Source organism: Sphaerodactylus townsendi, linkage group LG06, assembly GCF_021028975.2.
Source record: "Sphaerodactylus townsendi isolate TG3544 linkage group LG06, MPM_Stown_v2.3, whole genome shotgun sequence".
Classification (NCBI taxonomy): Eukaryota; Metazoa; Chordata; class Lepidosauria; order Squamata; family Sphaerodactylidae; genus Sphaerodactylus; species Sphaerodactylus townsendi.
This window is the reverse complement of record NC_059430.1, coordinates 10,964,517-10,990,867: the sequence shown is the minus strand read 5'-3', so window position 1 is coordinate 10,990,867 and position 26,351 is coordinate 10,964,517. Positions and strand designations below refer to the sequence as shown.

The window sequence follows — 26,351 nt, the reverse complement described above, 5'->3', positions numbered from 1 at the left end:
CCAATACTGCCAATCACACCTAAGCCAGGGCGACAGGCACAAGGTTCCCGCCACCAGGACCAGGTGGGCTGCTACAGATTGGAACTCCTGTTAGCCAGCTGCCAGGGCCCCACCCCCCCTGCAGATGTTTCCAATGGGGTGGGTAGGGAAGGACTCTCACTCCTTCCCAGTGGCAGCAGGCGGCAGCTCATCAGGTGGACTTCCGCTTGGCTGGCAGGCAGGCAGGCAGACCAACAGGAGGATCCTGTCCCAGGCAGGGCTGAACAGGCTGGCTGCCTTGGGCTGCTGGTGGAACTCCCTGTTGTAGCTGGCCAGGCAGGCCCCACCTCCAGCAGGTGTTTCCAATGGGGTGGGTGGGGAAGGACTCTCACTCCTTCCCAGTGGCAGCAGGCGGCAGCTCACCCGGTGGACTTCTGCTTGGCTGGCAGGCAGGCAGACCAACAGGAGGGTCTGTCCCAGGCAGGGCTGAACAGGCTGGCTGCCTTGGGCTGCTGGTGGAACTCCTGTTGTAGCTGCCAGGCCCCACCCCCTGCAGGTGTTTCCAATGGGGTGAGTGGGGAAGGACTCTCACTCCTTCCCAGTGGCAGCAGGCGGCAGCTCACCCGGTGGACTTCTGCTTGGCTGGCAGGCAGGCAGACCAACAATATGCCCTTACTTTACAAATGTTTTGCTATACATACATTTTTGCTATACATACATTTGCTATACATACGTTTGCTATACATACATTTATTTACATTTAAGTAAAGAGAATAAAGCATCTAAATAATTGTGAAGTAGATCACAGAACCACTCATAACTATATAACATCATAAACAACCACCTCTCCCCACTACTAGCTCAAGCAAAAAACAACACTATGCCCTATGGCCGTGGTGGCGAACCTTTGGCACTCCAGATGTTATGGACTACAATTCCCATCAGCCCCTGTCAGCATGGCCAATTGCCAGCATGGCCAATTGCTGGCAGGGGCTGATGGGAATTGTAGTCCATAGGATCTGGAGTGCCAAAGGTTCGCCACCACTGCCCTATGGGATCCACAATAGATCATCTAAGGGCAGCTAACTACTAACGGCTACAAAAATCAGAACACCTACTCTGAGCTTACAAACTAACTGCTACCTAAGCTGGAAGAAAACTACAAAATTTTCAAAAGGGATCTCAATCAGTTATTCAATCGGCTCAAAGAAGTTCACAGGCAATCTTGAGGTTTTTTCGCTCACAGGGGAACAGATTCATCCCAAGTGCAGTTAGACTGTTTGAGGCCAAAGCCTTAGCCCAATTGACCTATGGTGCTCCGTTGGCAATGATTTCAGATTTTGTGCCTTTGGAGAGAGTCCTATCGATTTTTCTGAGATACTTGTTTAATACACCGAAATGTACAGCCAATGTGGTATTAAGGCAAGAAGCAGGGATGGCCAAAGTTGAGACCATCTTTTGGAAATTAACCATCAAATACTGGCTTAAAGTACTTTCCTGTCCCCAGGGATTAATGCCTTCATTATTGGCAGCAACACCCTACCCTAGATGGCTAGAAAAGATTACATCAAAACTCAGACAGTGTGGTCTTGATCCAATGCAACTTTTGGAGATTGGAAGTAGCAGAGCAATGGGTATGGTCCACCAGCGATCTTACTGACATTGAGTTTGCAAACACAGATTTCCCCGGCTACCTGTCCTATATAAACCACTAAAATCATGGATAGGTATTTCCAGCTGCACCTTATCTATCCATTAATAACATCAACCAAGAAGCCGATGGGCTTTTCTAGGGCTCGCTGATGCCTTCCCATCCAGCTAATCTGATGGAGAGACGATTCCAAAACATTCCAAGGCACAGGAGAACCTGTGGTAATGCGGCTCAGGGGAAGTAGACTCAATGTCACATATCTTACTGCATTGCAAGTTACATGAAGGTGAAAGGAAGCTGTTGATCCAACCATTGTTAACTTGTCATGTATATCCATTCATAGATAACTTCGGATCACAATTCTGTAAGAATATTACTAGAAGATCGTGTTTCTGCCATCTCACAGAAGGTAGCTAAATTTTGCATACTGGTACACAACAAGCGTAGTTCCTTATTAAAACAAAGAGCCGCACTGTGTGATGAGGACTGTAATAATGCCTGAAGCTAATGTTATTTATTAATAGATTTTATAATGGATTTTAATTTATATTATATTTTTGTATAAGTGGAGTGCTATGCATTCACATGTACTCTGATTCTAAACTATTGGCTGGCCAAAAGGCCGTAATAATAAATATCTATCTATCTATCAAAAGGGATCGGCTACAGAATTTAGCTACAAAAAGGGATAGACTACAGAACATAACTACAAAAGCGACAAACCACGACTGCAAAGGAGAATGAACTGCAAAGGAGATTAACTGCAAGACTACAGAGCACGACCCCCAAACTTTGACACCATAGCATCCCCTTCCTGTGTTGCATTTGCAGTAGATCCATATGGACTAGCAGGCAGCAAATCACTTCCCACCTACAGGGGCCCATCTACAGAAAAATGCCTCCCAGAGCAAGGGCTGAAACTGTGCCCCCCGCCCCCCCCCCCCGCCCCGCAATTCCAAGCAACTGTTAGGCTGCCTGAAGATTAATTGTGAGTGTGGATGATCTCCAGACCCCACCTGGAGATTGGCAACCCTGCACAATGGATTGGATTTTTACCTGTTGAACTCCAGCACCCCACCTGCTATTGAAAATCCAAGAGCAGACCACTTTTTTTTTAAAGTGTGGGAATAGCAGAGCAGCTCTTTGCTCCATTTCCGAATGCCAGTGAGATCATATAGAAGAAGAAGAAGAAGAGTTTGGATTTATATCCCCCCTTTCTCTCCTGCAGGAGACTCAAAGGGGCTGACAGTCTCCTTGCCCTTCCCCCCTCACACCCTGTGAGGTGGGTGGGGCTGAGGGAGCTCCGAGAAGCTGTGACTAGCCCAAGGTCACCCAGCTGGCGTGTGTGGGAGTGCGCAGGCTAATCTGAATTCCCGAGATAAGCCTCCACAGCTCAGGCAGCAGAGCGGGGAATCAAACCCGGTTCCTCCAGATTAGATACACGAGCTCTTAACCTCCCACGCCACTGCTGCTATATAGTCAGGAATATTGAATAATATCAACTTGCTAGGCAAAATTATTGCCAAATTAATTGCCGCCGATTTCCCTGCAAAGTGTCTCGAGTGCCTTTAGCTCCCTCTACCCTCCAGTCTGAGTCTGTATTGGGTCCAGATCAGTGGTTGGGATTCAGCAGGTTTGCACCACTTCGGCAGAACTGGTTGTTGAAATGGTGCTTGTAAACAACCAGTTGTTTATGTTATTTGAATCTCACCACCGGAACCGGTTGTTAATTTATTTGAATCCCAACATTGGTCCAGATGACACGGTTCCCTTCACCTCCAGGAAGCTATTGTTAATTGGGTGAGCCGCAGAGCATCACGCAATGACCCTCTTCCTTTCTCACAAAGGGGCAGCCAGGGCCCCCCAATCATGGGGGGCCCCAGCACAAGTCCTGGCATGTCCCACCCTACTTATGTGCCTGCCCACCTGTACCCTTTCCCCACAGTGTTTCCTCTTTCCTTTTCCTTGGCAGCCCTCATAGCCTCCCCCCTTTCCCTACTTCCTTGATCTTTCAAACCCGTACCTTAAACCCTTAAATGACCTCACATACCAACTTTAATTTTTTTTAACCCTTCCCTGTCCTGGCAGTTTCCCCCTTTCTCTCTCACCTGCCTAACTTCCTTTTTCTGTCCCTCCCTTCAACCTTTCCTTTCCCCGTTTCCTTCCTCCCTGCTCAGTATTTTCCTTTCCCAGTATCCTCTCTCCCCCCACGCCATCTTCGGACTGACAGAAACCGAGGCTTGGCAGTACCGCTGTGGTTGACTAGCAACCTCCAAAATGGCCCAGAGGATTTCAAAATGGAGTTGTACAAGATCTCCATGGGCATTCCTCTTTCAAAATTGCAGGTGTTGTTTCTGTTGTTGGGAGAGGAGTAGGTAATTCCCCTATATAACTTGCTAAAAATTAATGTTTCCTGTAACCAATGTGTTGTCGATGACTTTCATGGCCAGAATCACTGGGACGTTGTGGGGTTTCCGGGCTGTATGGCCGTGTTCCAGTAGCATTTTCTCCTGACGTTTGGCCTGCATCTGTGGCTGGCATCTTCAGAGGATCTGATGGTAGTAAAACAAGTGGAGTATATATGATGCGGCTAGTCTCTACCTGGGCCAGAGCTTTTACAGCTCTGGCCCCGGCCTGGTGGAACGCTCTCCCTCCAGCTGTCAGGGCCCTGCAGGATCTCAATGATTTCCGCAGGGCCTGCAAGACTGAGCTGTTTCGCCGGGCCTTTGCGGAGGCTGGTTGCTGATGGGCTCCCCTTCTTTTACAACATCAGTGGACCCTGCCGTCCCCTTCCCTTTCTCTTCAGGGGATTTCATAGTAGGTGCCATCTGTCATGTGGTTTTTAGTATGTTGCGTTTTAATGAGATGGGGTTTTATTTTCTATAGAGCCAGAAAGCTAATTTAATGGTTTTTAGTCTTGGTCTTATGTGCTCTATTTATGTTTTACTGTTCACCGCCCTGAGCCCTCCGGGGGAGGGCGGTGTATAAATATAACCAATAAATAAATAGATAGATAGATAGATAGATAGATAGATAGATAGATAGATAGATAGATAGATAGATAGATAGATAGATAGATAGATAGATAGATAGATAGATACCTCCCTCCCTCCCTCCCTCCCTCCCTCCCTACCTACCTACCTACCTACCTACCTGTGGAATCTCCAGGGGTGGGGATGAACCATTTGCCTGTTAACAAGTGTAAAGGGTGCAGTTAGCAAGTTTGATTTGCATGTGTGACCTGTAACCCTTGGGCCTTATTCAGGTTTGTTAAAATAACTCACTCATCTGTTCCTGACCTGTGTGTGGATTTTTGATCCACACTCTAGGCTTGATTCAAGATTAAATATAATGCTATTCAGCTAGGACCAGAAATGGTGCCCGGAGAACACGCCTAGTGACAACCTGGAGGCGGGGTTTGGTGGCAGGGCGCTGCCCCCTTAGCCCCGCCCCCTCAGGATCTTTCAATATTTAATAATTTGGAACCTGTTTTATCCACGTGATTGAGTACATAGACACTGAAATTTCCGGACAGGAACTAAAATAGTGTGAAATTAAGAATTGCTCTCTCTCACATTGCTGCAAGTTACATTTCCTGCAGAATCCTTGGCCATAATGAGTCCAGAAATATCTCTGTTTTTTGGTAGGGTATTAGTTTCACCAGACTGTAGGTTTCTCTTACTTTCATCAGCCAGTTGTAAATTTGGGTCCTGTTTTTTGTTTTGTTTTGTTTTTGCTTCCCAATTCCTAGCAAAGACCAAGCTGGCTGTGATAATCCTATGTAAAGCTACTGTTGTGTCAACTACACAATTTTACAGTAAAATCTCCGGCTTATGGGAAGTCTTAACTTGCAACCCATAAGAATCTTTTTGTGATTCTCCTGGATGCAAATAACATAGCTGTAATGTTAACAGTCTTCAGGGTATACCAGGGGTCAGCAACCTTTACCACCTAAAGAGCCATTTGGACCCGTTTTCCATGACCCCGAAGATCCACCTCCGTTTCAGCCCCTCCACTCATCTTTTCTTCCAGCGCTAGGGGGTGGAGGCACCGGGCAGGAAAAACCCCTTCTGCCTGATGGAGCAGGCAGCCGCCTGCTCCGTGGGGCAGAGGGGGGATGGTGGCTGCTCTGGAGGGACACGCCCACACTACCCTCCGACGTCCAGGGGTTGGAGGGCAGCGTGGACGTGTCCCTCCAGCCCTCCAGAGCAGAGCTGGAAGGAGACTTGAGTGGAGGGGACGCGAAAAGCGGTTCCCTCACGCATGGAGCCGCCTCCGGTTCGGCCCCTCCACTCACCTTTCCTTCCAGCACTTCTCTGGAGGGCTGGAGGGACATGCCCACGCTACCCTCTGACCTCCAGGCCACGCGGAGCCACAGTAAAAGGCTGAAAGAGCCGCATGCGGCTCCGGAGCCTCAGGTTGCAGACCCCTGGGCTATACTATGGGTGTGGGTGGGGGCAGACTCTTACAGCACAAGTAAACTGTTTACACTGTTTCTGTGTTTATGATATAATATTTCCCCCTTTATAGCGTAACTAACAATTCTCGGATTGTAAGTTTATTGACACAACTTGAGAAGATCAACGCAGAATGTTTGGTGGAAACGGACTCTGCCAGATATGTAACATCAAAGATACTCCATCTGACTCAAAGTCAAGGTAAATACGAGTGCAGCATATTAAATTCATCCCAAATCACATCGCCTTGATTTTCTTCTTTTCGATAAACTTTGCTTTCCTTTCTTAGCTGATATGTACTACATTTCACTTTTAGGCACAGGTTTAATTCTGTAGATTTGTTACGGTATCTAGGAGCCAATAATCCCAACAGGTACATCTAGGAAAACAGCAGTGGGAACCAAACCCTGCTGTCGTTCCAAAGTAGGTTAGAGGGGCTAGATACACAAGATGGGGGCTTTCCCCACTACAGAAGGGAGCTAAGGTCGACTCGGTTCCCTTCAGTGGAGGGTGATTCCAGGCTGTCCCCACAGCAACTGAGTTGGCCCCCTCTAAGCTAAGTGGGCGGGATCATCTTGGTGCCTGTTTCGCTCCTTGATCGTGATTGGCGCTTGTGTTACGGCAGGAAACGGGAGCGTTCTTTTTTTTTTTTTACAGTTTTTACAGTTTACAGTTACATGCGCTTTCTGCCCGCCACGACTCTCCTGTTCTGCGCATGCCACAAAAGCAGCTCGTTATTGGTTGGATGAGGTGTCGTTTCAATGCTTCCCCGCTTCGAAGCGGTATCGACCTTGTTCCGGCAGAAAAGTGTAGTTCATAACTGCGACAAGGATGTCGCAGTTCTCAGGGGCAGGGGGGACTGAGACAAAACAATGTTGAGCTTGGTGGCAGTGGGATTCACTGAGGCGAACCTAGGTAGAAACCAGTTCAACTCTGTCAGTGGGGAAAGCCCCATGGTGTGTTTAGAACCATGAAACCTTCGTAGTTAAAGACAGCTGTGAATCACCACGGGCTGCAGTTGCCGCTCGGGGTGTGTTGGTGGAGTGGAGCTGGCTGCCACTGCCCATGTAAGGGCGGAAGCAGAGTTCTGGCCATGATAGGCCAGGGCAGATGTCACTGGAGGAGGGCTGGCCCGAGTCTTTAAAGGACCAAGCCCTCCTTTGTGCCGGCCATGTGCTTCGGCCGGCCGACAATTTGCCCGCCCACCTCTCCCTATCTTTATAAGTTTTGTGAATGCACGTTTTCTTGTCATAGCCATTGGCAGTTGGTGCATGGGTATTGATTCGGAAGGGCCAGGGGAAGGGAGCTAGGAAGCTATCTCTTCCCCCCCTTTCAAGTGGCCCACGGCGGCAAGAGGCAACCGCCCTGCCTGACGGGGCAAAGGAGGAACACCTCTTGCCAGGAGCGTGCACCTGGCAGAGCCCCTCAGCGGAGCGGAGCTCCAGTACCGGGCATCTGCCCGCGGGAGCTTCGCTATGATGCAGAACACGATCAGATCATGACCCCTGCTAGGCCTCGCACTTCCGTTTTTGTATAATAAAATGGCTACGGCCAATTGATTTATCCCAGCAGAAGTGTTGTGTGGTTATTGAGGGAGGATCCACGCAGGAGGTTCTCACCCTCGGACAGCAAACATGAGATAAAGCCATCAGGAGTGTATGGGAACTTGATTCAGTAACAGATAACAGAGTTTTTGGATCCCACCGCTGCTCCAGTGGCTTTCAATGTTGTCTGGGGAGATAGCCCAAATTAATTTCAGGCCTCGTGTAACTGGCACAGAGGAGCTAGGAGCTGGCACAGAGGAGCTAGGAGGCACAGAGGAGCTGGCACAGAGGAACTGGCACAGAGGAGCTAGGAGCTAGCCACACGAGAGGCACAGGGGAGAAAATGTAGGCCAGTATGGAAGTTTGATGTCACTGCTGGCCTTTAATGAAATATGCAAGTAAAACAAACTTTTAAACTATGGCTCCATTAAGAAACTACCTCTTGTGTTCTGAAATGAACAAGGAGTGAAATGAACAAGGAGTGAAACTAGCTTATGGGCAGAGGCGGAGCTACCAGGGGGCTGTAAGGATGTGCATTGCACCAGGTGCATGCCTGTGGGGTGGAAAATCTCCCCCTGCCCCCCGCCAGTGGAGCTCCCTCACACACACACACTTACCTTCGTGAATCAGTGCAGGCTGGAGTAGCAGCATGTTCTCTTCAGGCTGAAAATGGCCTGGTGGGAACTACACTTCCCTGGAGACCTTGCGAGCCCCAGGGTATCATGGGAAGTGTAGTTCCCACCAGGCCGTTTTCAGTCTGTAGGGAACAGGCCACTTTTCCAGGCTGAACTAAGGTAAGAGGGGGCGGGGGGGGCAGGGCACCATGGGGGGACGACAACACCGGGCGCACTCTGGCCCAGCTACACCTCTGCTTATGGACTTTGCTTTTGTATCTTCAGCACAAGTATAGCCTTTCTGCATCTTTTGATATCATACGCATTTATAATTAATTTCCTGTGCAGATAAACACACACGCACTAAAAATAAACATCTTTAATTTTTCAGAAAAAATAAAGAAGGAGATGACTGCCAAAGGTTCAACAGGCATTGAAGTTATTCTCTCAACATTAGAGGTATTGGTTTTATGTTTATAGTGAATCACTGGGACTTCCTTACCACAACCAAAGCTTTTTTTCTCAGGCTGATTCTGCATGGGCCAAAAACAGCGGTGTGAAAACGGTGTGAAAACAGTATAAACCCTTTTACACCATTTTCACACCGTTTTCACACTGCTGTTTTTGGCCCATGCGGAATCAGCCTCTGTTAGTTATGAAATCTGTCTGACAAGTCAGTTCTTTAATTGACTTTTTATGTTTGTAATTGAGTGAGACCGTTTCTTGAATGGAATGGAAACATTTTTAAGCATCATATTCACCTCATAATAGAAAACCTGGTGGTGTGCAGTTGAGACGTTTAAGACAAATGAAAACTTGTTCGACTACAATTGTTATATAAGGAGAAAATATAGGAAATGGTACAGCCAAAATAAAGCCCCTTGAAATGTTGCTTATGTCAGAGATTAGGAAATATAATATTTAAGATGTTCTTGTATGTATTTCATGTCTGATTAGATTCTGTAAGGCAGATATTTTACGTTATTTAAATTAAATCTTAATTGAGCAAATAATACTTTTAACTTGTGCTACAAATTTTTGTGTATGCAAGAAGTTTTTTTAAAAAATATTTGAAATCTTTGTTCATTTCAGAACACAAGAGATCTTCAAACGACACTAAATATCTTAAACATCCTGATTGAGTTGGTAGCAGTGGGTAAGTTTATATTAAATTGCAAATAGTGGAGTTTTCGTTGACTTGGGATATTTCTGGATTTTTATATTCTCAGATAATTTAAGGCCGTTTCCGCACGGCCTCCGGTAGCTACGCCCGTGAGTTCATACGGCGTGGAGGCATTCGCATGAGCGGGCCGAGCAGAAACCAGGCGGCCGGCGTGACTCGCAGACGCCCTCCCCTACTCCTTCCCCGCCACGATGTCCCCGGTCATGCCCTGCTGCCGTGGAAGCCCATACGCTGTCCTCCGACCCCTGGAAGTCCGGAGGACAGCGATGTAGCGACTCCTGTTTAAGCGAACAAATGAGGAAAAGCATCTTCCGGTATGGTTCGCGCCCAGCGCCGCCGGGCGCTTCCTCTAAACAACAACCCTTTAAAGGGTTGTTGTTTTGGCGACGAAGACGCCCGCCCACAAGGAAGGCGAGTCAGGTCGCCGCTGCTGCATTGCAGCAGCGGCGCTCATCTTAACGGCAGCAGAGGCGGCGTTTTACGCTGAGCGTCGTATATGGGCGTGCGAAAGCGACAAGAAAATCTGTCAAAATGACCCTGAATTTCACCAAGGTCTGTGTAATTTAGGATTGCTGTTGCTTATATGTTATTCCTAGGTGGTAGCCGGAGAACAAGTATTCTTGTTTCTAAAGGCGGAACACAAATCTTACTGCAACTGCTTGTGAATGTCAGCAAAGATTCCCCACCAAATGAAGACTTAATGGTGCTACTTCATTCTCTCCTTGCAAAGATTGGTCCAAAAGGTGAGCTGGACTTGCTATCATTGTTACATAACAGTAAGAAAATCAGGAAATTATACTCTTGATTTGACTGCTGGACACCATAGCCAGCCCACAGGGATTGTCCAGACAACAATATGTTATAGATTTGTTGACAAGTCAGGTATCTATGTAATGTCCCTTCAGATCCTCTGAAGATGCCAACCACAGATGCAGGCAAAACGTCAGGAGAAAATGCTACTAGAACACGGCCATACAGCCCAGAAACACCCCAATGTCCCTACTGATTTTAAATCACAACTGGATTGATGATTGAGCTGTTGTACCATTTTGAAACTGCTAAGAGCTAGGATTCCACCAGAGAATGAAGCCAAGGGATTGGACATATGAATAGACCATCTGATCAGATGGCGGTCCCCATGGCCATGCAGGCTCTGGCCTTCCAACACTGAGAATGGGGTTTCCAAGCTTGGATCCCTCTGAACCCTGCAGTAGATGTACAAGGTATGATAGATTAGCCCCCACAAGGCACTTTTACATTCAGAAAAATGGTCAACTCTGTGTAGGCACTCAGTATTCTATTCTTTTCAGTCTTTTCAGACTAAATCTTTGTTTGAACTCTATCTGCCCCTAGTGCCAATTTAATGTTTTTCTAACATTAAATTGGCACCAGGGGCAGATAGAGTTCAAACAAAGATTTAGATATTTATTTACACCCTGAGTGCTGTCCCTCTTGTTTTAAGCCCCCATGGCATAGAACTGACAGACAGCATCCCAGGCTGCATGCCGTACCTTATGGGGTTTGGCAGCTTCTGGCTGGGTTTTTTAATAGATCTGGTGGTCAGCAGGGGCGCAGGGGGAGAAAATGGCGCCTGGGGCAAAGTGGTGCCTGGGCGCCACCCCCACGGCCCCGCCCCCAACTCACACAGCCCCCCGCAGCCACTCCCCCCTCCTGCTTACCAGCAGCCGGCTGAAAAAAGCTCGTAAGCAGTCTGGCTGGGCGGCAGGGGAAGGGGGAGGGGCAAGGTTCATGCCTCTTTCATAGTGCTTTCACACACACACACACACACACACACACACACACACACACACACACACACACACCCATGGACTGTGCTGTGATATACCTTAAGCATGTAGTAGTTTTTAAAATTTAATTCTGAGAGTGTATTTGGATAAATTTTAATTTGCATATGTGCTAAGATTTCTATTGATTTTCATTTTCAGATAAAAAAATTGGAGTCAAAGCCAGAATTAGTGGTGCTCTAAACATAACCCTAAACATAGTGAAGCAAAACTTACAGAATCAAAGATTAATACTGCCTTGTCTTCAAGTGTTACGAGTATACTCAACCAACTGTAAGAACTTCGGCTTTTTCCCTCTGATACCATTTATTTTGATGTCTAATATACAGAATGAGAACACCTGCATGTTAATGTCAAAAACAAGTACAGGGGATTTTGCATCCCATCCACTAGCGCAGCGCTAGACCTTGTTTGTCCTTAATTGCTGGTATGTGACTGTTTCCTGTTTTCAAGAAGTCATCTGCCTCTGTTGTGGCACGGCAGACCCCTTTAATATTAAGTCTTATTGAATTTATTATTAGGCATGACTTATGTGGACATTACACCATCAGTAAATGGAGGTGGAACTGTTTAACCAGTTATAACTTTGACTCAAGGTTACATTGGCACTGACATTAAGAATTCTTGCAAAGGTGACCAGGAGATCAATTTAAAGAAAAATATGTTACACCACAAAACATGGTGTAAATATGTTTTTTATTCCTATCTGCTATTGTAATTCCTGCCTTACAAGGAACCATTTACTAGAATTGATCTGTTGCTTTTGCATATAGGAAGAAGACTTGGGGGAGACTATAGCAATTGGGCCCTAGTAGTAGCTTCCTTGCCTTGGCTAACAATTGCTACCGTGTTTCCCCGAAAATAAGACAGTATCTTATATTAATTTTTGCTCCCAAAGATGCGCTATGTCTTATTTTTCAGGGGGATGTCTTATTTTTCTGTGTTCTGTTAAAGTCGGGCATGCTTCCAAACATAAAGAAAAAACTTTGCTACATCTCTTACTTTTCGAGGGGATGATTTATATTTAGCACATTCAGCAAAGAAAACCTCTACCTAGATTCTTATTTTTGGAGGGATGTGTTGTTGTTATATTAGGAAACAGGGTAACTACCTTGCAAGTTGTATTGCCCCTGGAACTGCTGCTGCGGCTCCTGCTTTCATGAGGGAAGCCATGCAGCTAGTAAATGACAAAATTGGTGCATTAGAACAGCTGGTAATGGGACAGTGCATTCAATGTGCGATGCTCTATAGGTCACAGTTATCTTCCTTCCCTCCCTAGAGCTGCAGCTCCTAAGTAGCAGTGTATAAACACTCATTCCGGAAATGTTTGCAGTATAGTTTAAGGAAAGCTTATTCAGATCTTCACAGATACCACTCGAAATTGGTGGTCTAAGTATGACTTGAGCAGAGCAAATTGCTTCCATCACTAGTGCTTAATAACATCCAAGAGAAACAACAAGCATTCTGTAGCATAATACCTCCAAACCAGTGGCGGGATCCAAAAATTTTAGTAACAGGTTCCCATGGTGGTGGGATTCAAACTGTGGCGTAGCGCCAATGGGGCTGGGCGGAGACCTTGCGACAGAGTGTGGCCGGGGGGGCATTCCAGAGGCCGAGGGGCATTCCTGGGCAGGGGGCTGTAGCAAAGGGCCTTGGCCATCGCATGGTGGAATCCTTAGGCCGAGGAAGCGAAGTGCCGCATGAAGCAGGCTGCCACCATGCGCCCGGTGCACCTCCTGCTAGGCTTGGCTTCAAGTTCTTTCGCGTGCTACTGCTACAGAGAGGAGGCGTGCTTACTAAAGGCAAAAATGAAGTTATGGCAAAATCACCAATGAGTAACCCCCTCTCGGCACACACAAATGGTGTGTAACCTACTCGGGGAACCTGTGAGGAACCTGCTGGATCCCACCTCTGCTCCCAAACAGTTCCATGTAGCATTCTGAAAGTTCACTGGACATTTGTGTACAAGGTTTGAGGGAAACAAACATGCAACTTCTCTCTAATGGAAGGGGGAAAAGTTAGTAAGATAGCGCTTTATTTTATTTTATTTATTATTGGGTTTTATATACCGCCCTACCCGAGAAGGAACTCTAGGCGTACAACTTTGCTGTATAACTTCACAACCAACATACAACTAAAACCCATTAAAATTAAAATACAGCGGTCAATGCAATAAAACGGCGTCCAGCGATAAAACCCTTATTAAAACCCTCCCAACCCTGCCTTAGTTGCTTATACATTGATTATAAAGTATCACATTAATACTTTTGCGTTTCAATTAAAATCATATTCCAAACCTTTTCAGCTGTAAATGCTGTGTCCTTGGGTAAGAATGGAGTGGTGGAGCTGTTGTTTAAGATCATTGGTCCTTTCAGCAAGAAAAACACTGGCCTTATGAAGTAAGTAAAATACTCAGTAGTTTGATTAGCACGTTTGAAATGCCACTGAAATATTTATTTTAATAGAAGGGCAGCTGGTATTTGAGATGAGAAGGGAAATGGCATGACTGAACCTCTGTGGCTTTTGTACAACTGGAGAAGCCATACGGCTACATCAGACGCGTACAGGAGATTGGGGGGGCATCTCCAGTGAGGGCATGGCGGGGGGGCATCCCGGGGGCATTCCAGTGCGGAGGCGTGGCAGGGGTGCCCCCTCACTCCAGCCCTGGGCTACAGTCATCTTTGAAAATATTTTGAGAAAAATCTTTGAATAAGTTTTTATATTGTTTACATTGTTTATAATCTTCCTTTCTCATTGAGACTCAAGGCAGATTACACAGTGTAAATCAATGCAGTCAATACAGGAGCAGCAGTGGCGTAGGAGGTTAAGAGCTCGTGTATCTAATCTGGAGGAACCGGGTTTGATTCCCAGCTCTGCCGCCTACAGGCTCTGGAGAGAACTTATCTAGAATTCAGATTTATCCTGTGCACTCCACCACCGCATCAGCTGGGTGACCTCGGGCTAGTCACAGCTTCTCAGAGCTCTCTCAGCCCCACCCACCTCACAGGGTGTTTGTTGTGAGGGGGGAAGGGCAAGGAGATTGTCAGCCCCTTTGAGTCTCCTGCAGGAGAGAAAGGGAGGATATAAATCCAAACTCTTCTTCTTCTTCAATAAGATGGAACATGCAGGAATTGATGTACTAAGATTGTAATTGTGAAACTCTAAAACCAAGCAAAAATCTGAAACAAAAATGAAACTAAACAAAACTGCTTTCTGCATGTTAAACAATTGAACTCAGTTGCTAGAGGGCAGTTGATGAAGTGACTACAGAATGGTAGCAATATGCATGCTTCATTTAGCTCTTAATAAAAACCAAGCTGCAGCATTCTGCTCCAACTGATGTCTCAGAGTTGACTTTGAGGGGAGACCTACAAAGAGTGCATTATAGTATAGTCTCGATGTTACAGGATTCTACCTGAATTTTAATGAGGCATTGTCAGAAAGTTCTGAATTCTTGTATTTTTCTTCCCTTTCCACTCTTATGTCTTCTAATTTTTGAACTGTATGTACATTTCTGATTTTCCTTTTATAAACTCTTTTAAATATAAAACTTGTCCTTATAAATTTACAGTTCCATGTACTCACAAATATACTACAATCCACTTTCAATGCACTTTGCAGCCCGATTTGTACTGTGCGAAATAACAAAATCCACTTGCGAACAATTGTGAAAGTGAATTGAAAGTTCATTGTTTTGCACGTGCGAAAGTGCCCTTACTCATATTATCAAAGTTTGTTCTCTTTTGTTCTCTGTGTCTGAAGCTAAGGCTCATTCCGCACATGCAGAATAATGCACTTTCAAACTGCTTTCAGTGCTCTTTAAAGCTGTGTGGAATAGCAAAATCCACTTGCAAACAGTTGTGAAAGTGGTTTGAAAACGCATTATTTTGTGTGTGTGGAAGGGGCCTTAGAAAACAACCTAAGCAGGGCTACTCAGAATCCTAGTCAGATCTATTTAGACAGGTTATTCTGAGGAAAGTGGTCTTAGGTTTGCCCTGTTAGAATTAAGACTATAGTAGTCATGAAGTGCTATCGTCCAGCTGGCTGTGCTGGGATCAACTAATGGTAGCAGATTTTTTTAAGGCTGTAGAAAATGAACTTCAGCCATGTTGGAAGTCAAGGAGACGAGATGAGGCTATGGACACATCATTAATAGTGGAATATTATTAGTCTTTAATTCTATGTATTCAGTTTTTTCTTAAGCCAGAGTCTGAGGCTGATTCCGCATGGGCCAAAAACAGCAGTGTGAAAATGGTGTAAAATGGTTTAAAACAGTGTAAAAGGGTTTATACTGTTTCCACACCTTTTTCACACCGCTGTTTTTTGGCCCATGCAGAATCAGCCAGAGTAAAATATCCACAAGATCCACACACACATTAAAGTGAAAAAAGAAATACTCCTAAAATTGGAGGAAATATTATTTTGAAAAGATAGTCATTCAACCAGTCATCTTGTCTGGGTGAGTACGTCTGTGTATAAAGCTGGAGAAAAAAAATAATAAACATAAAAGAAATAATAAAATATTTTGAATTAATAGTCATTTCAACGAGGAATTGTATTATCAGACTTTGGGACTACAGGTCTGTTCATAGGGTGCTTAATGACCAGAATTATTGTTTAAATCTGTTTCTTTTTATGTTCACAGGGTTGCTTTAGACACTCTTGCTGCCTTGCTAAAATCAAGTAAGTGTGTGGTTTAAAATTTAACAAAACTATATTTGGAAGTTCAGAATACAGTCTGTCTGCTGGGTGTTGTAAGCCTACACAGTGATAAAACTGAAAGATGATATTTTATAGGTTGCGATGGAATGTATACTTTTGTGTGTTGGAATTTCTTGCTGGTAGATGATTCTACAAAGGAAGTTAAAGGAAAAAGTGTGAGCAATGAAAATCAGTCTTCTTACTATATTAAGGTGACCAGATGGTCACCTTTGTGAACCGGGATGGGTGCGGCCTTAGCGTGCGATGCAACCCATGAGGCGCTTTTACCTTCTGGGATGCTCTGGTTTCCAGCCCTGTCTGGAGGCCCGGAAGCAGGAGCACTGAAGGCGATGCGGCTCCCTGCAGCTTCCCAGCATGAGGCTACTGCACTGCGCTTGCGCCCAGAAGGCAGTTCTGACAGCCTTCAAAACGGGGACACTTGAGAAAAACCTGCGGAGACTGTGGGGACAAGTTGTTTTAAGGCGGGACTGTCCTGCTTTTGGCATTATATTATACTGAGTTACTATAGTGGCTCACGTCTATTGAGATCAATAGCTTGGCCTTGAAATGTTAGGTCTCTGTCAACCTTGAGAACCATTTCATATGTTCCACCCTTAATGTTTGCTAAATTGGTAATGTGAGAATAAGATAAATATGTCTTGTAGAGATAAATATGCATTGTAGATTTTTTTTCTCAAAAAAGTCACTTATTTGATTCTTACTGGGTTTGATACTTTAAAATGGCTCGATAACTTTAAAATCTTTTTCCCCCCAAGAAACAAATGCCAGGAGAGCAGTAGACAGAGGCTATGTCCATGTGCTTTTAACCATCTACGTAGACTGGCATCGTCATGATAGCCGACATAGACATATGTTGATCCGGAAAGGAATCTTACAGTCCATTAAAAATGTTACAAATACCAAACTGGGAAGAAAAGCATTTCTTGATGTTAGTGGGATGAAAATTCTGTATAATACATCACAAGTAAGTACTTGGATCACTCTGGTTGAATACTGAAGCTTTTTCGTATGCTCTTAAGATGAATATAAAAATGTATTTTATAAATGCTCTAGAAATTTGCATCGAATAAAATCCTACAAATTGTGCCAATGGAATTATTACTATTCTTCCTTAACAGAAAGGTCATCTTCCTTCATGGGGAAACACATTGGCTCATTCTGCACATGCAGAATAATGCACTTTCAAACAGCTTTCAATGCTCTTTGAAGCTGTGCGTAATGGCAAAATCCATTTGCAAACAGTTGTGAAAGTGGTTTGAAAATGCATTATTTTGCGTGTGCGGAAGGGGCCATTCATTCAGATCAGCTACTTTTGACTTACGTGTCCTAATTATTTTGTCCCATAGTATTGCCACTTTAATTTAGTCTCTTTATTGTCACAGGGAAAGTCTGGTGCATGTACATCTTTTCAAAAAGGATACCAGAGTTAGTTGCAGTGTTGATTAAAATGATTTTGTACAGAAGCTGCTCACAATGGAGGTAGCATAACACGCTCTAGTCTGATGATAGACCATCCAGATCAAACAAGGTTCTTGCCATATCATCCCACTTGGGACAGTGTATTCATGGCTGTTTGTTTGCTGCTTGGAGTTCTGCGATTCAGCCTTTTTACTGAATTTAAGAAGAAAAAGAAGAGTTTGGATTTTTATCCCCCCTTTCTCTCCTGCAGGAGACTCAAGGGGGCTTACAATCTCCTTGCCCTTCCCCCCTCACAACAGAAACACCCATAGTGAGAGTGGGGTGGGGACTGAGAGAGATCCCTGAGGAAGCTAGCCCGACTAGCCCAAGGTCACCCAGCTGGCGTGTGTGGGAGTGCCCAGGCTAATCTGAATTCCCCAGATAAGCCTCCACAGCTCAGGCAGCAGAGCTGGGAATCAAACCCGGCTCCTCCAGATTAGATACACGAGTTCTTAACCTCCTACGCCACTGCTGCTCCTTAAGTCGTTGAAGGAAAGATTTAATTATCTCAGTGAGTAATACTGCTTCGGTAATGCCACCGTTTCCACCATGGGCCTTTGCGACTCATTTGCATTGCTTCTATGGGCCGTGATACTTTCTGAACAGTTAACAGCAGGCGTAACATATATGTTGTTCACAGCAGTTATGCTTCTGTTATTCTAGATGGTGACGAAGGGAGGGGAACTCCATCCGGAGCATGAACTGCCCTCGCGCGCCCTCCCTGCCCCCACCCCCGACACCCCCTGCCCCGGCCTGCCACCCCATGGCACTTCAACGGCAGTGCCCAGGACAAGCTGCCCCGGATATCCCCATTGCAGCTACATGCCTGGATTCCAAGTCCTATGATGATGTAGGATTGGAATTAATTTATAATGACCAAAATTTTAGCAAAAAAGCCTGTACCTGAACCAGCAGCAGTGGTGTAGTGGCTAAGAGCAGGTGCACTCTGATCTGGAGGAACCGGGTTTGATTCCCAGCTCTGCCACTTGAGTTGTGGAGGCTGATCTGGGGAATTCAGATTAGCCTGTGCACTCCCACACACGCCAGCTGGGTGACAACTTGGGCTAGTCACAGCTTCAGGGAGCTCTCTCAGCCCCACCTACCTCACAAGGTGTTTTGTTGTAGAGGGAAGGGTGGGGGGGTGTAAGCGCCTTTGAGTCTCCTACAGGAGAGAAAGGGGGGATATAAATCCAAACTGCTCCTCCTCTTCTTCTTCTTCTTCCTCCTCTTCTTCTCCTTCTCCTTCTCCTTCTCCTTCTTCTCCTTCTCCTTCTTCTTCTTCTTCTTCCTCCTCCTCTTCTCCTTCTCCTTCTCCTTCTCCTTCTTCTCCTCCTCCTCCTCCTCCCTCCTTCTCCTTCTCCTTCTCCTTCTCCTTCTCCTTCTCCTTCTCCTTCTCCTTCTCCTTCTTCTTCTTCTTCTTCTTCTTCTTCTTCTTCTTCTTCTTCTTCTTCATCATCATCATCTGTTTCAAGGTGCTAAACCTTACTGAGCCTGTGAACATTTTTGAAATTTTGTGTTACCATGTATTTTGATGACTGTTGCCATAGTAACCACAAAATAAGGTGATTATCTCAAAAGGAAATGGAGTCCTATCAAGATCACTCTTGAAGATGCCAGCCACAGATGCAGGTTGAAGCGTCAGGAGAGAATGCTGCTAGAATCTGACCATTACAGCCGAGAGCACACAGCACTTGGTGAGGCTCGCGGCGTGAAAGCCGACCAGTACATTAAATTCTGTCTCACTTCATTTTTCCTCACAATCCTATAAAAATAGGTCACGCTGAGAATACCTGGCCCAAGATTACCTAGTATGCAGAGGTGGGATCCAGCACGTTCTCACAGGTTCCCGAGAGTAGGTTACTAATTATTTGTGTGTGCGAGAGAGGGGGGTTACTAATTGAGGTGATTTTTGCCACATGATTTTTTTTGCCTTAGTTCGCCCCTCCTCTCAGACAGTAAGCGGCGCATGGAAACTTGAAGCAGTCTAGCAGGAGGTGCACCCGGCTTGCATTTCGTTTCCAGCCAAGGACCGAGGCATGGCGGCTTTCGTCCTTACCACAACCCGACCAGGAATGCCACCCACCCAGGAAATTGCCAATAGCGCCCCGTCAGTTCAGCCCGACCCCACTGGGCGCTTCATACCCAGTTTAGGAATCCCATCACCATGGGGACCTGTTACTAAATTTTTTGGATCCCACCACTGCTAGTATGCTAAGTGCCTGGGTAGATCAGCATCCAGTAATGTAACTGTTATGTCAAACAGGTTCTTAGGGCCCTTCCGCACATGCAGAATACTGCACTTTCAATCCACTTGACCACTTCCACAATTGTTTGCAAGTGGATTTTGCTGTTCCGCACAATAAAATCCAGCTGCAAAGTGGATTGAAAGTGGATTGAAAGTGCATTATTCTGCATGTGCAGAAGGGGCCTTAGTCTGTGCTTCCTTCACTGTTTTTTATTTGCAGTTTTTGAAGACTATGTGTGATCTGGGGCATAAATGCACATTGACTACTGACTGAAAAAAACTTTTGTATACCACTTCAGTTTATAGATTATTTCTTGATCATACTCCAGGGGTTTTGCAATATGCTCTAGAAGCTGCAGTCTGTTTTCCACTGAAATAGCTGCTGTTTGTCTCTGATAAAGAGTTGCACACTGAAGTGTTTGACAGCAGAAACCTGATTTTCCTCCTGGCTTTGTGGTACATGAGCAGAGCGAGTCCAGGCTGACATTCTAGAACAGCCATTCTCAACCAGGGTACCTTGGTACCCTGGGGTGCCGTGAGCATGTCCCAGGGGTACCGCGGCAACACTACCGCCCCCCTCATTTTTGGTGCGGTGTCTCCCACTGAAGCCAGCAAGGGACATGGAGCTGGCCCATGGGACAGGGACCTGCCACAAGGTCAGCAGCCACCCCAGTGCTTCCTTCACCCTGGAAGGGGAAGGGTGAATGTGTGTGGCAAGCAGGGGCAATGGGAAGGTGGAGGAGTGGCAGCAGGGGTACTGTGAGATATGAAGAGTGAGGTCAAGGGTACCCTGACCTCGAAAAGGTTGGGAACCACTGTTCTAGAAGAAAATATTGAAGATAACCAGAATCGATGCTATCATTGGATACTTTGAAGTATGGAACACAGAAATAGTACATAGAAAAGGCTTAACTTGAGAAATAGCCATAAACATAATTAATACTTGAAAGTAGTTTTCTCTAAAAGAGGTGAAAGAAACATTCCGCTATCAAACCATGCATATCTTTTTTAAAAATTCAGTTTGCTGCCTGCTACCATAACATAGCCATAGTTCGTAAAGAGCAAAATATGTGGTACAGCGTTTTTACTGTAGTGTGTCTTATTTGTATTATTAGGAATGCCTGGCTGTGAGAACTCTTGATCCATTAGTTAACACTTCCAGTCTGATAATGAGAAAATGTTATCCTAAAAATCGTCTTCCGCTGCCGACCATTAAAAGTGCTTTCCATTTCCAACTGCCTGTCATCCCTAATAGTGGACCCGCGGCTCAACTATATAGTTTGCCTCCGGAAGGTATGTTTAATTCTGAAACATAAGGGCTTCTTCTGTTCTCATAGTACAGAAAATTACAAAGCTATAGAAACTTACAGCCGTTATGCAATTTAACAAAGATTCTTCTTAATAAGTTCATTTTAATAGCTTGAAAAATATTGTAGTGTAGCAGTTTTGTGAAAATTATGCCTGTCTGTAAAAAGACGAAAACAAAGAAACCTTAATTTTCATTTTGACCAGGTAAACAAATAATAGAAAAACCGGAAAACAGAGGTGGGATCCAGCGGGTTCTCACAGGTTCCCGAGAGTAGGTTACTAATTATTTGTGCGTGCCAAGAGGGGATTACTAATTGGCGATTTTGCCGCATTGATTTTTTTGCCTTAGTTAAAGCCCCCCCTCACTCTCAGCAGTAAGCATGGCCTTGAGAACTTGAAGCAGTCTAGCAGGAGGTGCACCGGCGTGTGTGGCAGCCTGCGCCTGCGTGCATTTGTTTCCTGCCCAAGGACCGGCGCAGCAGCTGCATCCTTGCCACAGCCCCTCCCAGGAATGCCCGCTTGGCAGGAATGCCCGTAGCCAGCCCTGTGGGTGCCCGCCCAGCCCATTGGTGCTTCTCACGGCTGGTTTGAATCCCACCACCATGGGAACCTGTTACTAAAATTTTTGGATCCCACCACTGCCGGAAAACTCAGAACAACCAAATAATAGAAAGTCCATTCATGTTTCTTTAGTTTTTTTAATGTATCAAGATAGCTCTAATAAGTTTGTCTTGAAATGCGCTCTCTATACAATTAAAAAAAAACCCTGAACTCTGGATTTGTTTACACAGAAGTTAGTGGGCTTTTGAATCTGAAATGAAAATGTTTTCACAGGCATTTCATCATCATCTTAGGTTTATCACTGACAAGGCATAAGTGTGTACATTTGGAAATGGTTCTAAAGAATGGCTTCCTGATATATACTTGATTTTTTAAAGCCACTTCTATAAATAAATAGATCACTAGATATGTGGTTTTTCAGGCACGGAAATAAATTTCTGTGTAAGAAAAGGTGCTCCTGAGAACGTTGCTAGTTATATGTAGGCCCTTGCGTAAGCCAGCCTTAGTAGTTAGAAGAAGAAGAGTTTGGATTTATATCCCCCCTTTCTCTCCTGCAGGAGACTCAAAGGGGCTTACAATCTCCTTGCCCTTCCGCCCTCACAACAAACACCTTGTGAGGTGGGTGGGGCTGAGAGAGCTCTGAGAAGCCGTGACTAGGCCAAGGTCACCCAGCTGGCGTGTGTGGGAGTGCACAGGCTAATCTGAATTCCCCAGATAAGCCTCCACAGCTCAGGCGGCAGAGCTGGGAATCAAACCCGGTTCCTCCAAATTAGATACACGAGCTCTTAACCTCCTACGCCAGGTTATCTTTTTCTCCGTTCTTTACTGTACTCCACCCATCCCCCATGCTTTTAATTCCTTCACTGCTGCCAGCTGTCTCTTTGCCTTCCTATCATATTAGCAAATGCAGGCTTCACAAGACACGTCTGCTGAGATAACTGTAGTTCTGCCCTTCAACGGCTATAGCATTTCAGATGCTGTTCATATTAGGTAATCTTGTATTTCCTTCACACGTTCCTGTACTTCCCTACATTTTCCATTGAAGTGCCTTTTCAGCGAGGCTCTGAATGCAGGAAACTTCCTGGTTTCCTTCTCAATAAAAGTAAATTTGAACAGCGTGAAGTGTCTACCATTCTTTAGTTCTTCCAAGTCTGTCTGGGACTGGACAGGCAGCATGAAACCACTATGCGTGTTATAATTTCTTTTGTGGAACTTCCATGTTGCAAACAGAATACAGAATACAACGTTGTTTTGGCTGTGGTGGGTTTTCCGGACTGTGTGGCCGTGGTCTGGTAGATCTTGTTCCGAACGTTTCGCCTGCATCTGTGACTGGCATCTTCAGAGGTGTATCACGCGGTTGCACAACGAGACTTCCTCTCCTGCGATACACCTCTGAGAGATGCCAACTTCTGGAGAAATGCAGGCGAAAGCGTTCCAGGCAAGATCTCTGAATGCGACCACGCAGCCCAGGAAGCCCACCACAACCAATTGAATCTGGCTGTGAAAGCCTTCGACAATACATTACCTGATCAAAATGAAAATTAAGGTTTCTTGTTTTCATCTTTGTTCATGCAGGCTAATTTTCAATAGTTGTAGTTGTGGAACTACTTGCTGTAATCTAACTGTAAAAATGTTTTTGTGAGATGGAGAAAATGTGTGGTCTAGCATACACTGTATGGTCTCATGGGGATTTTACTTCATATGTAGTATTAGGTTTCAGCTGGTGAGGGAAAAGTTTCACATGCATCATTTCTTTTCTGGGATGTACGTGTTATAGAAAACGTACCATCTGCCCTACTTATAGAACATTTTATATCACAGCGGATGACGTAGTAGATGAAAGTGATGACAATGATGACACCGAAACAGATACTGAGATCGAAAATGATAATGAAGATGACATTGAGCAACATTTTAAGGTTAGTACTGAAATTAAGGAAATGGTAACTTTTGTTGCCTGTTATGGGAAAAATGTCTTTACCAATCTAAAAATTTTAGGGTGTGTAGGTTATTTTTAGCAACATAAATGTGGTAACTGTTGTAGTTGAATTGTTAAAATGATCTGAGAAAATATAAGGGTAGATGCATGTTTGTTTTGTTTTGTTGTACTGGTCGTTGACTAAATAAATGATTGTAAATAAATGATTGATTGATAAGGGTAAATTAGTTTCAGTGTGTCCAAGGATGGTTGGGTCTGTGTTATATACTGCTCATTGACTACAATTGTTTTTGACTAAATAAATGATTGTAAATAAATGATTGATTGATAAGGGTAAATTAGTTTCAGTGTGTCCAAGGATGGTTGGGTCTGTGTTATATACTTCTCTTTGACTACAGTGTTTTCATTAGCTTGTTGAACTTGTTACGCCTTTCCCACCAAGTTCTGTTCTTGATACGATCTGAAGTCCTCCTATGGATTAAAAACTGGTTGAGAAACAGGAAGCAAAGAGTGGGTGTAAATGGGAAGTTCTCCCAATGGAGAGATGCAGGGAGTGGTGTCCCCCAAGGATCCGTTTTGGGACCAGTGCTCTTTAACCTATTCATAAATGACCTGAAAGTAGGAAATTGCTGGAGTAGCATGGTTGTAGAGTTTGCAGATGATACCAAATTATAGCCAGGGTTGAGTAGAGAACCACAAAGGATTGAGGATTCGCGATAAAGAAGCCTCAAGTGGATGCCTTGATAAATTAAGTGGAGGATTGGGCTAGAAATGGCAAATGCAGTTTAATGTAACAAAATGTAAAAATTGATGCACATAGGGGCAAAAATCCAAACTTCACATTACAAACTGGGGTCAGTGCTATCAGTCACAGACCAGGAAGGGATTGGGCCTCTTAGTTGATAGTTCCATGGAAATGTCAACTCAATGCATGGCAGCTGTGAAAAAGGCAAACTCTATGCTGGGGATCATTAGAAAAGGAATTGATAATAAAACTGCAAGGATTGTCATTGCCATATGTCTCAAAGCCGTGAGAATTAGCGACGCTTGGAGTACTGTGTCCAGTTCTGGTCAATTAGCCGCATCTCAAAAGGATATTGAGGAGATAGAAAAAGTGCAGAGAAGGGCAACAAGGATGATTGAGGGACTGGAGCATCTTCCCTATGAGGAAAGGCTGCAGCGTTTGGGACTCTTAGTTTGGAGAGGAGACGTCTGAGGGGGGATATGATTGAAGTCTATAAAATTATGCATGGGGTAGAAAATGTTGACAGAGAGATGTGACTTCTCTCTTTCTCCCTGTCTACTAGAGCCAGGGGCATTCGTTGAAAATGCTGGGGGGGGGAAGAATTGGGACTAATAAAAGGAAACACTTCTTCATAGCGTGTGATTGGTGTTTTGGAATATGCTGCCACAGGAGGTGGTGATGGCCCACTAACCTGGATAGCTTTAAAAGGGGCTTGGACAGATTTATGGAGGAGAAGTCGATTTATGGCTACCAATCTTGATCCTCTTTGATCTGAGATTGCAAATGCCTTAACAGACCAGGTGCTCAGGAGCAACAGCCGCAGATGGCCATTGCTTTCACATCCTGCATGTGAGCTCCCAAAGGCACCTGGTGGGCCACTGCGAGTAGCAGAGAGCTGGACTAGATGGACTCTGGTCTGATCCAGCTGGCTTGTTCTTATATTCTTATGTTCTTATGTTCAAGTTTATCTGTTGATTTGGCAAGAGACTATCTGGAAATCTTCAGATGTGTGGAATGACCTAGATTGGAGTGAAATAATGACTTTTGCACAGGCAGTAGTACTTTTCTCCAATGCCTATGTAAACGATGCAATCCTGTGCAGAATTATTCCAGACCAATTTAGACTGGATTAATTCTGCATAGGATTGCAGCACAAGTCACTCTAATTCATTTTCATTTCCCAGTAGCAGCCAACCGATTCAGGCTGTGATTGCTTCTGAGTCTTTGTACTTTGTATATCCCATCAGTTGGGGGATACCAGTGACTGTAATGAATTGTCCCCAGGTCCGTGCTGCTAGAGACTCCCAATAAGTTTTTATACTTTATTCATTTCTTCCCCTGTGAATTTCTCCTAAAGAACAAATACCTAATTTTTACTCTAGAAGTTTTGTTTAATTGCATAGAAGTGAATGTGTTCTTTTTTACATTTTATATTTATAACATTTTTTTACAAAAAAATCAGGTTGTTGTCACTCTGCTTCTATAATTTTTTGTTAGAATTGATGAAGCTGTGAAACATGTCACATTAACTAAATATACTTTCCATGATCTTTCATACTATGCCAGATTTCTACACCCCAAATGATCTACTGAAAGATCTATTTAAAAAACCAGGGAAGCTAAAAATAAGAGACATATTGCTCTTACTACTGAAATATTTCTCAAACCTTTCTCATATATATTCGTGACTGCTTGTTTAATAAATGTAATTGTGAAATCTAATTTGGAGATTTTAATTTTATTATGTAGCACAACATTTTAGTGTTAAACAGTATGGAGATTTCTAACCGTATTTGCCAGTTACCCAACATGAGTCATGAAGAATCTTTCTTATGATTCGTCTTGAGCAGGGGTAGGGAACCTGCGGCTCTCCAGATGTTCAGGAACTACAATTCCCATCAGCCCCTACCAGCATGGCCAATTGGTCATGAGGCACTTCGAATACTGCTGCATTTAGACATCACAAATAATCCTCTAAAATCCTTTAGCTTTCACGCATCTCATACTCTTCCCTCATGTATGAGATTCAGATTTAAGACCTCCCAGTTTGGTAAGGACCATAGTCGGTTGTGATGTCTGAATTGGACAAATTCTAAATCGTAGTAATTTCTTAACTACAAACTGGGATAATTTTGCCCTG

General features: G+C 44.6%; 1 protein-coding gene across 4 annotated transcripts in view; it reads left to right on the top strand.

The window, feature by feature from the left end:
* The window catches only part of LOC125434701 (cytosolic carboxypeptidase 1-like), a 74,034-nt gene that overhangs the window by 13,293 nt on the left and 34,390 nt on the right, over positions 1 to 26,351 (top strand). For all 4 annotated transcript variants that reach the window (XM_048500281.1, XM_048500280.1, XM_048500279.1 and 1 more), the window contains exons 3-12: positions 6,161 to 6,288; positions 8,637 to 8,704; positions 9,338 to 9,401; positions 10,025 to 10,171; positions 11,375 to 11,506; positions 13,539 to 13,632; positions 15,879 to 15,916; positions 16,711 to 16,919; positions 20,774 to 20,951; positions 23,349 to 23,446. In XM_048500281.1, coding sequence (XP_048356238.1) covers positions 6,161 to 6,288; positions 8,637 to 8,704; positions 9,338 to 9,401; positions 10,025 to 10,171; positions 11,375 to 11,506; positions 13,539 to 13,632; positions 15,879 to 15,916; positions 16,711 to 16,919; positions 20,774 to 20,951; positions 23,349 to 23,446 — 1,156 coding nt within the window. The remainder of the gene's footprint in view (positions 1 to 6,160; positions 6,289 to 8,636; positions 8,705 to 9,337; positions 9,402 to 10,024; positions 10,172 to 11,374; positions 11,507 to 13,538; positions 13,633 to 15,878; positions 15,917 to 16,710; positions 16,920 to 20,773; positions 20,952 to 23,348; positions 23,447 to 26,351) is intronic.